The sequence below is a fragment of the Mus caroli genome, unplaced genomic scaffold, assembly GCF_978045245.1.
Source record: "Mus caroli unplaced genomic scaffold, Mus_caroli_1 scaffold_2, whole genome shotgun sequence".
Lineage (NCBI taxonomy): Eukaryota > Metazoa > Chordata > Mammalia > Rodentia > Muridae > Mus > Mus caroli.
Window position 1 is genome coordinate 54,423,598 of NW_028227257.1, and position 13,446 is coordinate 54,437,043.

At 46.8% G+C, this 13,446-nt stretch overlaps 1 protein-coding gene across 1 annotated transcript in view; it reads left to right on the plus strand.

The window, feature by feature from the left end:
• The first annotated feature begins 844 nt into the window (after positions 1-844).
• Positions 845-13,446, plus strand: part of Shc4 (SHC adaptor protein 4) — a 96,123-nt gene continuing 83,521 nt past the window's right edge. The window contains exon 1 of the mRNA XM_021156083.3: positions 845-1,777. Within this exon, the coding sequence (XP_021011742.1) occupies positions 1,193-1,777 (585 nt within the window). The 5' untranslated portion in view covers positions 845-1,192. The remainder of the gene's footprint in view (positions 1,778-13,446) is intronic.

The window sequence follows — 13,446 nt, forward strand, 5'->3', positions numbered from 1 at the left end:
TAAAAAAAATAGCGTTTCTAAGAAAAACGAATCTAGGCTTTGGACAAGAGTTGTTTGTGTAACATATGCCCTAATGTTCATGGAACAATATATCTAATTTCTAGCTCCTTTCTCGCCCCTCCCCATCTTAACAAGAAAGGAAATCGATTTTTAACCTTCTGATTCCCAGCATACTGACGATCCAGGAGCAAAGATTGCCTTTACTTTTAACCCATTCATCAGATATTACCCTCCCTTTTCTCTGCCCGGCTTCGTTTCTCCCGGCTACTAGTTAGTATATTCACGGTGCATGACTCATGAAGCTGCAGCCTGATTGGATGAAAACCAAATCGCACCCCCCCACCACCCCCGCGCCGCCCCAAACGGGTCAGTCAATTACAGCTATTCTCGGCTCCATTCACAGATTTATTAGCTCTCACACAACGAGGGAAATTCATTCGGCAAAGTTCATTCATAAAAATTTCAACAGCCTGGGTATCATCCGCTCAACTCAGCCTTCTGCTGTGCACAGGCTCCTTCTGAAAAAAGCCTGCAGGAGGGTCCGGGAGGGAAGGGCGCCCTGAGAAGGGGTGGGCCGGCCGGGATCGGACCCGAGGCACACCGAGGATGCCCGGACCTCAAGCTGGAGGAACAATGCGGACCAGCGCCCGTCGCTAGGACTCCTGGCTGGTGGCCCAGAACCAAGATCCTCCGAGAGAGGGCAGCCGTCATAACCCCAGCCCATACAGAAGGGCCTTTGACTCTTATGCGCTTTTTTATTTTTCCCTTTGAAATGAACAGTCACGGGAACAAATAAAGGGTTAATGGGCTAGTCCCCGCCCCGCCCCGTGGGAGCTGGAGGGGAGCAGGTTTGAAAGTTCCCGTGCGCAGAGGGAAAGGGGGTAAATATTTCTGCTAAGGCTAGAGGCGTGGTGGCACCCGCTGCCCCAGCCTGGGGGACGGGACTCCGGGGCGAGGACACCCCCGCTCCCACCCCACCCCCACCCCCGCGCTCCGGGGGCCTCTGCCAGGGCCTGGAAGGGCTGGCCTGCAATCAGAGCTGGGGAGGCGTCCTCCGGGACTGTCATCCTTGAGCAGTCTCGGACCCGGGCTGGTGACCGCCAGAGCAGAAGTGAGAGGTGACTGTGGCGTGGGTCTACCGGACTACGAGGCACTTTAGGCTGCGGTGCCCAGTCTCAGCACTGCTAAGGCTATGCGAGAACGCAGCCAGGACAGCCAGGCAGGACTCACGCTGTATGTAGGACTCTTTGGGCACCTGGGGATGCTTCACAGGACCAAGTACAGCCGCTTTCGGAACGAGTCCATCACGTCTTTGGACGAAGGGAGCCCCGGAGGCTCCGTTGGAAACAAGGGCTCGTCGCCGCCTCCCTACCCAGCCCTGGCCCCTCACCTGCCGACTGAGGATGCCACTGTGTCCAGCCAGGAAAGCCCCACGGCGCTGTGCACCTTGATTCCCCGTATGGCAAGCATGAAGCTGGCCAACCCCATTACTTTTCTGGGTCTGAAAACCTTCTGCTTGGGTACGAAACAGGTGAGCCGGTTGAAGCTCCAAGAGAACCAGGATCAGACTCCAAGTCGTCCAGTGTCCCCGGAAACCAATCTAAATAGGACTGGGCCTGTACCTGCACCGGATCCGGACCAGGTGGGACGCAGGCCCACCTCTTTGCGTCCTGATACTTGCCCACTGCCTGGCCCTGGAGAACCAAGCCCCAGGAGTAAGCAGGACGGGCCCCCTCTGCAGCACCTGTTGGGGAACGGTCTGAACTACTGTGTGCGGGTAAGTCCCTTAAGGCCTACTCCCTGAGCACTCACAGGAAGGGCAGCTGTGCTCTCTGCGGGGGGCTTCGCTTTAACCTGGCTGGGCTCTAGATTACCAGACATACCGCTGGATCAACCGAAGGGAGAGTTGGCCTTAGAGATTTCCTACAGGGATCTGACACATACCAGAGTCAGATCCACTTTGCTCCAAGGGTGTGAGCCATTGCTAACCCATAGGCAGCTGTTGGTGCACACATAGCTTCTCATAGAGACAGATAAGATGGCAACCTCTGGCAACTGAGATGTGGTATAAAAGGGATTTGATTTGGATTTATTTATTTATTTATTTATTTTGAAACTGACATTTCAATGTTCAGCAATTGATGCATCTGTGAGAGTACTCAGGGACTCTGGGACAGGGGAGAGAGGCTTAGCTGGGTTCTGAGATTTACGAGAAGGTGTATCCATGGTAGAAAGGTTGATTCAGGACAGGCGCAAGAGTAGATCAAAGTCACTGTGGGGTCTTCGGGGAAGCTTGGGGTTTGTCCCGGAGAGGGCATGGGGAGGTGGAGGTGATGGCTAGCACAGTCCCCAGGGACTGAACAAATTAGAACAGGGAAGAAAGGGAGGTCATCAAAGCTCTTCAAGGGCCAAATGAAGAGGCTGTAAACACTGGTGAGCAAGATCCTCATAGGTCCGCAGGCATATCGTGAATATAGGTCTCAAAAGATTCATCTGATGCTTTATTTAACTTGTGCTGAAGCAGGAAGAGATCCTCGAGGCCAGTGAGAATGCTTGCTGTTCTTCATGGAGGGTGTACCTGAGTTAGGACGAAGACTAGAGTATGAAGAATAACTTCCAAAGTTAAGTCCTGGATGATACTCAGGATGACAGAGTCAGCAGAGTAAATTGGGAAGGGGACTCATAAGTTTGCACTTGACCTCTCAGATAACAACAGTGCTATCTAGAGGTGCTGGTGTACAGGTAAGCAGTCTCATCAGCCCGGCAGTGATTGAGCTTAAAAAGTCAGAACTGAAGGTGGAAGAGTGGGTGATTGCTTTGCACACTGACAACATCAGGCTCATGGACGGCTTGGGGGATGCTGGAGAGATTGCAGAGAGAACAGGCTTGGAGCAGACTTGGTAAATGGATGCCCACAGCCCCTAAGGAAGATAAGCGTGCAGAGCCCAGCTCCTGCCCTCAACAGCAAGAAGCATACTGTGACCAGGCTTGTATGTTTGTGGAAAATCCAGAATAGCATTACACTTGTCAAGCTGTAGGGTGCCAACCCTTTATGGTTTGGAGTGACTCCCAAACCTGGGCTCTTGGCACCTGCCTATGGCCTTCAGATTCCTACCTTCAGCCCCACCTTTTCTTCTGTCCTGTATCCTTGTCGGCTCCCCACACTCATACCTTTACCAGTGTTTCTGGGTTTTTAATGAGGACACCAGCTGTCTTCTCACAGTGGTAATAACTTACTCCAGGAGAAATGCTGACCCCATAACCCAAATGAACTCACAATTTTGCTATGATATTGTGATGTGCATCTCTGGTTTTAGCTGCCTTTCTCACAAAATCTAAAATATCTTAATATTTATAGAGCCTAACTTGAAAGACAAAAGGGTTTCGTTTGTCATGTTATCAAGTTAAAATGTCTCAGAGGAATGCAAAAGGAGTAATTTTTCAACTCAAAAATTATCTGGGCTCCTGTCTCCTACATACCATTCTTAGCTCTCTTCCCACAGGGTCCCACCCTGGCTGTCATTCTGTCCTTGAGAATCCTACTGGGATGTGAACCAATTTTTAAAAACGAAGAACCAGCCTCCTAATTTTCATTGAGAAATATTGCACTGAGAAAGACACATCATGGCTGTGCAGTGCTCTTGTCCATAGGAACAAGCACATGACACAGAGATGCAAAGCTTGCGGGGGGGGGGGGGGGAGGGTGTGATAGATCAGGCCGGGTGGGGGTCGAGCAATGTCCTAATGGCAAGTGAGCACGGGCCAGTGAGGACTTTAAAGGAGCCCCTGCGTTCCTCCTCATTTCCACATATGTCACTATTGCTGTCTACTCCCGGGTACTCATGTGTCTGACCTCCACATACATACTATGAACCAATCACATTGCAGGATCTGTTGTAGAAGCTGGATGTTGATCAATGAAATAGACTAACCCTAAGCATCAGAAATGACCTTGTCCCTGTTTCAAAGGTTAGTGATGCCTTGGAGATGTAACAGCAGAGTCAACAGAAAGGCAGTCACTTGGGTGGAGAAGGCTGGGTCCTTGGGGTCAGAATCAACATTGTGATTCTTCATTCATTGCAACAGAGACTCCGTTTTCCATCTACCCTAAGTTAGAGCTGGCTTTGGCTTAAGCAACCTTTGTAAAAAGCGATTCTTCTTGTGGTCTTACGATGTAGAATTAGTAATGCTATCAACATTTTTTTATAGTTCCTAAATGCTTATTTTTAAAGGGACATTTGTTTAAGCTCAGATTTTGATTCTCTTGGAAGTTTCTCAGGAGAGGTGGCCTAACAACCTACTCTTTGTGAGATCCCAAACTGGGAATGAGACAGCTGGTCTGGGTAAAGTACTGGACTAGGTGAAGTTCACTGCAGAGGGTGAAATAGTGACTTTTGTCTTGGCTGTAAGACACGTCTCATGTCTCTGAGTCCTTTGCAAGGTACTTTATTTGTCAACAGACACTCATGTTGGTCTTCAAGGTGCCCAGAACAATCCAAGGTTCCCATCCAGGCTTGTCTCACACCCCCTTCTCTTCTCATTAGCTCCCCACCCCAAGATATATTGCCTAGAAGCTTCCTGATAGAGCAAGGTAGATGAAGGCCATGCTATGCAGGAGCGCTCTCTCCCAGGATCAGTTCATACATCTGGCCAGGCTGCATATCTGCAGGATTATAGACTACTCACTTAGCCCAGCCTCTCCTAAGTATTGCCCCAGACTGGCATCCCAGGACTCCTCTGGCAAGTGCCACAAACTGGGTAGTTTATGCAACAGGACTTTACTAGAGTTAAGGGATCAAGAAGAGGGGCTGGAGAGATGGCTCAGAGGTTAAGAGCACTGACTGCTCTTCTAGAGGAGCCCTGTTCAATTTCCAACACCCACATAGCAGCTCACAACTGTCTGTAACTCCATGGATCTAACACCCTTCCATAGATGCACATACAGATAAAACATAAATACATGTAAAATAAAAACAAATAAATTTTTTAAAAAGGTGAGTCAGAAAGCCCCAGGTGAAAACATTAGGAGGGCCAGCTCTGAAGGTCTGTGAGGGTAACCCTTCCTTGCTTCTTACAGCTTCTGATGGGTGCCAATAGTTCTTGGTGTTTTCTGATGCCACTATTCACATAGCATTCTGCCTGGTGCCCATGGCCAAATAAAAAAATCCTCTCCTACATGGGTAGGAATAGCTGGCTTAAAGCCTGCTCCAATCAGAGTACCTCATCCTAATTATTTATCTGTTCACACGGGCCTTCTTGTGTTCAGCAGCTGTGCATGAGTGAGGGATTTCTTCCTGTCCTTTGTAAATATAATTTCCTCCTGCAACATACACACAAGGAGTGTGGCCTGCTCCTTCCCCAATACGTACCCTGTCTAAGGATGTACCTGGTTCATGAGCCAATAAGCTACCATTTTGAATCTTCATTGTCTGAACTGGAGATAGTCTACCATACTACATGTGAACTTATGGTTCTGCCTTTGTGGGAGAGCCTAGGACTAGGAGTTACACAAACGGTGGTGCTCCCATCTCCCAGTTACACAAAGGGTAGTGCTCCCATCTCCCAGCACCTGTGCTTAGTGGTTCCAGGTCTCCTCTCTCTTTAGAGGACTGAGCTAGAGGCAGTGGCTCTGAAATTAACTGACTTAAAAACTGAAATGAACTGAAATTGATGACCTTGGGTGAATCACTTCTCTCTCACACACACACACACACACACACACACACACACACACACACACCTTGATAAGGGTCTCTATTTGCCCTTGTTTAGAACCAGAAGTTGGAACCAAACGCTGTCTTAGAATTTGAGTCCAGGGCTCCCTTTGTATGAATCTCTGCCATCAGGATCTCTGTTATTAGAACTTCCTAGAGGACATTATTTGTAGCTTCTTGGTGGCCAGTAGACGGAATGGCCTCAGGGACACAATGGGTGATCCTTGTCTCTTGCTGTGTGGCCCTTAGCTGGCTGCCACCATAGAGTCAGGCAAGGTTTATTAGGCCTGTGTGGGGCTGGTGGGTGTAAGGATGGGGGTGGGGTGGGGTGAGCAGGACATTGCATATGTGAAATGTTTTCTCTTTAGATGCTCACACATCCCTTGACCTCTCCAGTGCTTTCACACCTCTGGACAGCAGGGCAAAGTGGTTATGAGCTCAGCCAGGCCTGAGCAAGTGGATGCTCAGCTGTGAGTGTCATCTTGCCATGAAGCACGCATCGCATCTCCTTAGTTCTGGAGCCCACATAACCGGGTAGCACTCCTCTTCCTAACCTCAGCTCATGCCTCCCAATTCCCTCTGTTAAATGTGCCCCGTTAGGTGGCACATCAAAATGAAAACTTTTTTTTTTTATAGGAGATTTGTCTTAAAATAGTAGTAAGATGGTAAAAGAGAACATGGAAGAGTGGCAGAGAACCTGTATTAGCATGCTTGCCATTGCTGTAACAATTATCCAACGGAGGGATAGTTTATAAAAAAGAAAAAAAAAGGGGCTGGAGAGATGGCTCAGTGGGTAAGAGCACCCGACTGCTCTTCCGAAGGTCCAGAGTTCAAATCCCAGCAACCACATGGTGGCTCACAACCATCTGTAATGAGATCTGACGTCCTCTTCTGGGGTGTCTGAAGACAGCTACAGTGTACTTATATATAAAATATAAATAAATAAATCTTTAAAAAAAAAAGAAAAAAAGATGTTGACTCAACTCATACCTTTGGAGGCTCAAGTTCAGGACTGGACACCCCATCTGCTTGGTCTCAGGGGAGGGCCCCTGGAATTTATTGTAAGATGGTAGATGCCATCCTGGTGAAAACATGTATGAGAGAGGCTGGCTTCTAACCTCTCCAATAACCTCTCTAGGAATCCCTCTCCTGTGCATGACTTCCACTCAATACAATGTTACAAGGACAAACCAACTGTGGTTCCCAAAACACAGGAGAATACCTGTGTATATTGCACATCACTTAGGGGTCAAGGAGGCTCTACACCCCTTCTGCCTAGTTCCACTTACTCCCATTGGCTGTCTGCACCCAAAGGTGGCTAGGTTTATACATCTGCCTGTAGCATGGCGGTGTGAAGAAATCTCCAACCCCTTTATCTTTCATTTTCCAAAGGAGAACACCTGATAGACAAGCTGAGGTGCCTTTGGAGTGAACATCATGAGACTTCTTTCTTCTCTGTAGTGAGACAAAGAGTTCTTGGGGACAGACCTGAGGGAGGGATCCTGCCTCCTCCGTGGGAACAGCCTTTTCTCTCCTATAGATGCAGCAGGATTCTGGAACAGGCTGTCCATATTCCCACGGGGGTTGTGTGTTAGAAGTTACTTTGTACATCAGTTGTTTGGGAGCAATAAAGTGTTTAAATACATTTTACTTAAACTTGATAAACTTTCTCATGTGGTTAGGGACAGGCTGAGATGAGAAAAGAATGTAAAACAGCTTTGTACAAAACTTGTCACAGGGAAGAGTGGACATTCAAAGGTCTAGGTATATGTAGTCATATTAGAGACTAGGAGTGTGTGTGTGTGTGTGTGTGTGTGTGTGACTAAATTTGACCTTGGTACCTGATCTTGTTCCTTCCCGTAGCTCTAATGTAACTTAGTTTCTCCCACTCTCTGCTCTGATCCCTCAGCAATAATGTAAAAGCCTTCTGCACTGTGAAGTCATTTGTTTATCTTACTGACTCTTCATTGTGTTATTCCCAGAAGTTTTCCAAGGAGCCTCTATATCTATTAAAAATGTAGATTTCTAGCCTACATCCTGAACCAGAAGATCTGAAGTGGGGGCCCAGAAACGTGCCTTTTTTTTTTTTTTTGTTAAGCCCTCTATAGAATTCTCTTGCACTTAAATCTGGAAAGTTGCTGGCTGGGATGACTGTTGTGGGTCACAGTCGGGGTGATTTTGCCTCTCAGGCCATTGGGCAATACCTGGAGATGGTTTTGGTTATAACCGAGATGGAGGGAGTGCTTCTGGCTTTAGCTTAGCTGCAGCCAAACATCTCTCAGTGTACAGATAGCACCCATGACAAGCATAAGGCCTAACCTGCCAATAGTGCTGAGTCACAGTAAGAACGTGAGTCTAGATGTAGGTCAGGAGCTAATAGTGACGGGAGAAATAACTCCTAAGGGATTCCTAGAAGCTGTGGCCCGAGTTGGGTCTCCTGTTCTTCCTTCTCTCCCCTCTCTCGAACCCACACAGTTTCTGAACAACATCCTTTCCCACTTTACCTCCTACTCCCAACCTCTCAGGGATCAAGCGCACTTTCAGCAAGATCAAGTACGCCCACACTAGATTTTACCGGCGCTCAGGCACACGGGCATTCAGAGGATAGGCTGCTATGTATGTGGTAGTTTGTTTGAATATGAATGGCCCCTAGAGACTCATATAGGCATGTTTTTTTGTTTTTTTTTGAAAGGCTAGGCCCTTCCCAGGCCCAGTCTCTTTTGCTCTTTCTCTCTGTCTCTGGATCAGGATGTAGCTATTACTCCATGGCATGTGCGCTGCTATGCTCCCACTATGCCCCCACCATGGTGATAACGGGACTAACCCTGAGTTGCCTGGGTCACGGTATCTCTTCGCAGAAATAGAACAGTGACTAAGACAGTATGCTAAGTCTCATGTCCTGCCACTACTAGGACTGGCGTTTTCACTGGGAAGTGCAGTTGGAGCTTTGACAACTAAATTACAGGCCACAAACCTACTCTGAGGTTGGAGATTCCCTCAAGCTAAGGGAAAGACAGGGCATAAAGCAAAAACCTTGAAGATCATGTGCTATAAAGATAACATTAGAAATATCTTTCTCCTCAGCAACTGTCTCAGTCAGGGCTACTACTGCTGTGGTGAAACACCATGACCAAAAGCAAGCTGCAGAGGGGATACTTTATTTGGCTAACACTTCCACACTGTAGTCTGTCATCGGAGGAAGTCAGAGCAGGAACTTAAACAGGACAGGGTCCTGGAGGCAGGAGCTGAGGCAGAGGCCATGGAGGGTCGCTGCTTTACTGACTTGCTCCCCCCCCCCCACTTGCTCAGTCTGCTTTCTTATAGAACCCAGAGCCACCAGCCCAGGAAGAGCACCATTCACAATGGGCTGGAGCCTCCCACATCTATAACTAGTTAGGAAAATGCCCTACAGCTGGACCTTATGGACGAATTATTTTTCAGATGACTTTAGCTTGTGTCAAGTTAACAAAAAATGGTCACAGCACCATTAGAAAGGAGTTTGTTTGAGCTATTTATTGGAAAATGATTAACTGTATAATTCAAACTTAATTGGAGGGAGGTAAGAAGGTGGCTCAGTCAGTCAAGTCCTTGCCTTGCAAACGTGAGGGCCTGAGTTCTGACCACTGGAATTTGTGCAAAAAGCTGGGTGTGGTAGCACACATATATAACCCCAGAGTGTGTGTGTGTGTGTGTATGTGTTGAAAACAGGTGAATTCCTCAGGCTGGTTGGTCAGCCATCCTAGCCAATCAGTGCATTTTAGGTTCAGTGAAAGAAGCTGTCTCAAAAAAATAAGGGGGAGAAGAAGAGAGGAGGACACTGGACCTTGACCTTGGTCTTCACAGACCTGCATGCACGCCTGCAGACGCAGCACATTTTCCTTGCCCGTACCTCAGCTGATGGGTAGCTAGGTTGGTTCTCTAACTTAGCTGTTGTGCTCTGTGCTACAGTAGACATGAAGTGCAAGTGTCTCTGATGTGCTGACTTGGAGCGGAGTCTTTTGGTGAAACCCCAGGAGTGGTGTCCCCTGGTCATATGTAAGATCTAAGGTTAGGTTTTGGTGGAATTTTGGTGGAGGTTCCGTGCCGATTTCCACAGAGGCTGGACAAATTCAGAATCCCAGTGTATAACGGCTCCCTTTCCTTCGCATCCTCACCAGCGTTTGTCGTTTTCTTCATGACTGCCATTCTAAATGGAGTGAGATGGGCTCTAAACGTAGTCTGCGTTTTCTCCAAAGGCCAGTGAGGTTGAATGTTCTCTTCCTGTGTTTATGGGCTGGTTGTGTTCCATCTTTGGAGACCTACTGTGCTAGCTCTTATTGTTGAGCTCTTGTTTCGCTTTCTTAGTTTTTTTTTTGTCTATATTCCAGACATTAGCCTCCTGTAACATGTGCCTATAGCAAAGGCTTTCTTTCATCCCGTACGCTGTCTCTTCACTCAGTTAGCTGTTTGTTCTGCAGAGCCAAAGCTTTTGTGTCTCACGGGATCCCATCTGTCAATTGTCAGCGTTATTTCCTGAACGGCTAGGAGGCCTGTTCAGAAAGCCCTTGCCTATGCCTACATCTTGAAGTGTTTTCCTGTCTGGCAGATCCAGGGTTTTGGTCTTGCATGAACATCTTTGCTTTTGTGTGGAGTGAGAGATATGGATCTGTTTGCTGAAGAACCTGTCCTTTCTCCAATGTATATTTTTGGCATCTTTCTGAGTTTGAGGCCAGCCTGGTCTACAAAGTGAGTGCCAGGAGAGCCAGGGCTACACAGAGAAACCCTGTCTCAAAAAAACAAAAAAACAAAAAAAACAAAAAAAACAAAATTAGGTGGCTGTAGCTGTGAGGATTTATATCTGGAACTTCTACTCCACTGATTTACATGGCTGCTTTTGTGCCATTACTGAATATATGTATATATATATATATATATATATATATATGAACTATAAAATCAAGTATGGTGACACCTCCAGCATCATTTTTTTTTTCTTCTGAGGCAGGGTTTCTCTGTGTAGCCTTGGCTGTCCTGGAACTCACTCTGTTGACCAGGCTGGCCTCGAACTTAGAGATCTGCCTGCCTCTGCCTCCCCAGTGCTGGGATTAAAGGCGTGTGCCAACACTTCCCAGCCAGCTCCCAGCATCATTCTTTTTGCTCAGAATTGCTCCAGTTGTCCCAGACACCTCTTGGTTCCACAGGAATTTTAAGATTTTTTTCTGTTTCTGTGAAGAGTGGTTTTGAACTTGTTGTCTAGGGGAGGCTGCTGGCTTTGTTAGTAATTATGTATCCTGCTACTCTGCCAAGCAGTGTTTACCTAAGGGTCTCCTGCTGGAGTCTTTTTGATCTCTAATGTACAGAGTCATACCTGCAAATAAGGCAGAGGACATACACTGGGGTGGAGGTGATGCCGGTGAAAAACATGGGAAGCCCAGCAGGAGAAGAAGCATCAGGAGGGAGGTTCTGGTTCTGACAAGTTGAACTGTGAGTGGCAGCATCACCCAGCTGGGTGGAGGTAACCAGGAGCAGGCAGAAGCGTGAACATCTGGCTGTGCTGTGCTTTGCAGATCAGGCTTCTTGGTCAGCCATCTTTACCTGACACCTGACCTGTTAAATGGAGTGATTGTACTGGTAAAGGACCAGAGTGCCTCTCAATGCTGCATGATAGAAGGCCTCGACTTTGATACCCTTGAGGTGCCCTGATTTATCGTGCTCTTCTTTCTCTTCGAGCAAATTCTGCCCTCAGCCTTGTGTCTTCATTCTACTTCTTATTTCTCTAAAGTGAAGAAGCCCTTGCCGACTCCTTGAGAGCAGATGAGGGCAGAGCCCACCTCATATTCTATTATATTTTGGAATGGTCTTAGCTACCCCTAACTTAACATTATTTTTTGAAGATAACTTGCCACCACAAAGTAGTTTTTACCAAGCTTTTGACCTATTTTCTTTTTAAAAAATATATTTATTTTATTTATATGAGTACACTGTTGCTCACACCAGAAGAAGACATAGGATCCCATTACAGATGGTTGTGAGCCATCATATATATGGTTGCTGGGAATTGAACTCAGGACCTTTGAAAGAGCAATCAGTGCTCTTAATTGCTAAGCCATCTCTCCAGCCTCTTACCTATTTTCACAGTGTGGCTTTAAAAAGATTAAATTCAACATTCACACCTTATCGACATGGGCAGTGTCTCTGTAGATTATATAGGGACTGCTAAATGAAGATGTGGTGCAGGCATAGAAGACTCCCAGTGAGCCCACAATCACAGCCGAAGACACAGGTCTAATGACACATTTCTGTGTAGGTATAAACACACCAATACCCTGCTTGATGCAAGACGGTAGTCAAGGCCAGCCCCATCAGAGAATTTATTCTAGTGGCTCATGTCATATATCAGCAATTCTGTCCCATGATTTGTTGACATGACTTACAAGGCAGTTTTGTCATGACATGTGGTGATCCATACTTGTAATCTACAGCTCACCAAGGGAGCTGTAAATAAACTCTCGACTTTTCCCTGTTACAAACTAAGAGAGGATGACTTGATTTATGTTTTTCTTTATTATCACCACAATATTTTTATTTATTTTGTTTTTGTTTTTGCTTTTGAGACAGGGTTTCTCTGTGTAGCCGGATTCCCGGATTGCATGCTGTAGACCAGGCTGGCCTTGAACTCAGGGATCCTCCTTCCTCTGCCTCAGGAGTGCTGGGATTAAAAGTGTTCACCACCACCACTGGGTGATTTTTTTTTATTTGCTTTTCTGAATGATAGTCTTGCATCTTCTGGATACCTTTTACATCTCCATAGAATTTTGTAAACACTACAAAATTTGGCTAAGATGTAATTTGTTCTCAACTGTAGAAAGAATTCTGCAATTTTGGTTTCTTTAAAATAATAGAAATATAAGAATGTTTTAATCCCACGTGTGGGGATATCGGACTGTCCACAGCAGCTGACTATGGTTTGCCTCTTGCTCTAGCAGAGGCGTGGTTTTGCCAGCTGCAGACAGTTTCTGCGATTGTGTGATGTTTGGAATTCTGGGAACTTTTCTGGGGTACATAAATGCTGGGCCCTGTAGGTGTGGTGGGGGGTTGTTGGTTGTTCAGGGATGTTGGTTGTAGTTTTTTTTAGTAGTTTTGCTCAAAGAAGAAACAAAAGGGAAAAAAAAGATTCAGGAATTCTCTCTCTCTCTCTCTCTCTCTCTCTCTCTCTCTCTCTCCTCTAGTGATATGGGGTAAAGCCAGGGGGATAAAGGGTGGGAAAAAGAACCTAGAAGTAGCAAAGACCAGCTACACTCAACAGTTTTTGTCATTCAGAGAAAATACCTTTCTTAGGAGGACAGTGAAGACTTGGGAACCAGATGCTGAGTGAAAGCCTGCTTGCTAACTCAGAGAGGCAGAGGAAGCACCCAGCTGACCTTCCTCTTCAGATAACCTTCTACCCAGAATGCCTCTCTCTCACCCCTTCTCAAAAAAACCTCCTTCAAAGTGAATGTCCCTCCCTTCTACTTCCTGTGTGTCTTTCTGTCAATCTTCCTGACTCACTTCCTATTAACCGGTTGCTTGTTCCGCCCACCTGCAAACGTTTTTCTAACAAAGCAAATGAGGAAACCTCTGTCTTGGTGAAACCCATCCCTTCCCTGGCTTCACTGGTTACGATGCCTCTCAGTCTGCGCTCTGCAGAAGGTAGAGGAGGGTTCTGGTTCCTCTCAGTCTCCCCTTTCCAGAGAGTTCTCTAAAGAGCTTTCTC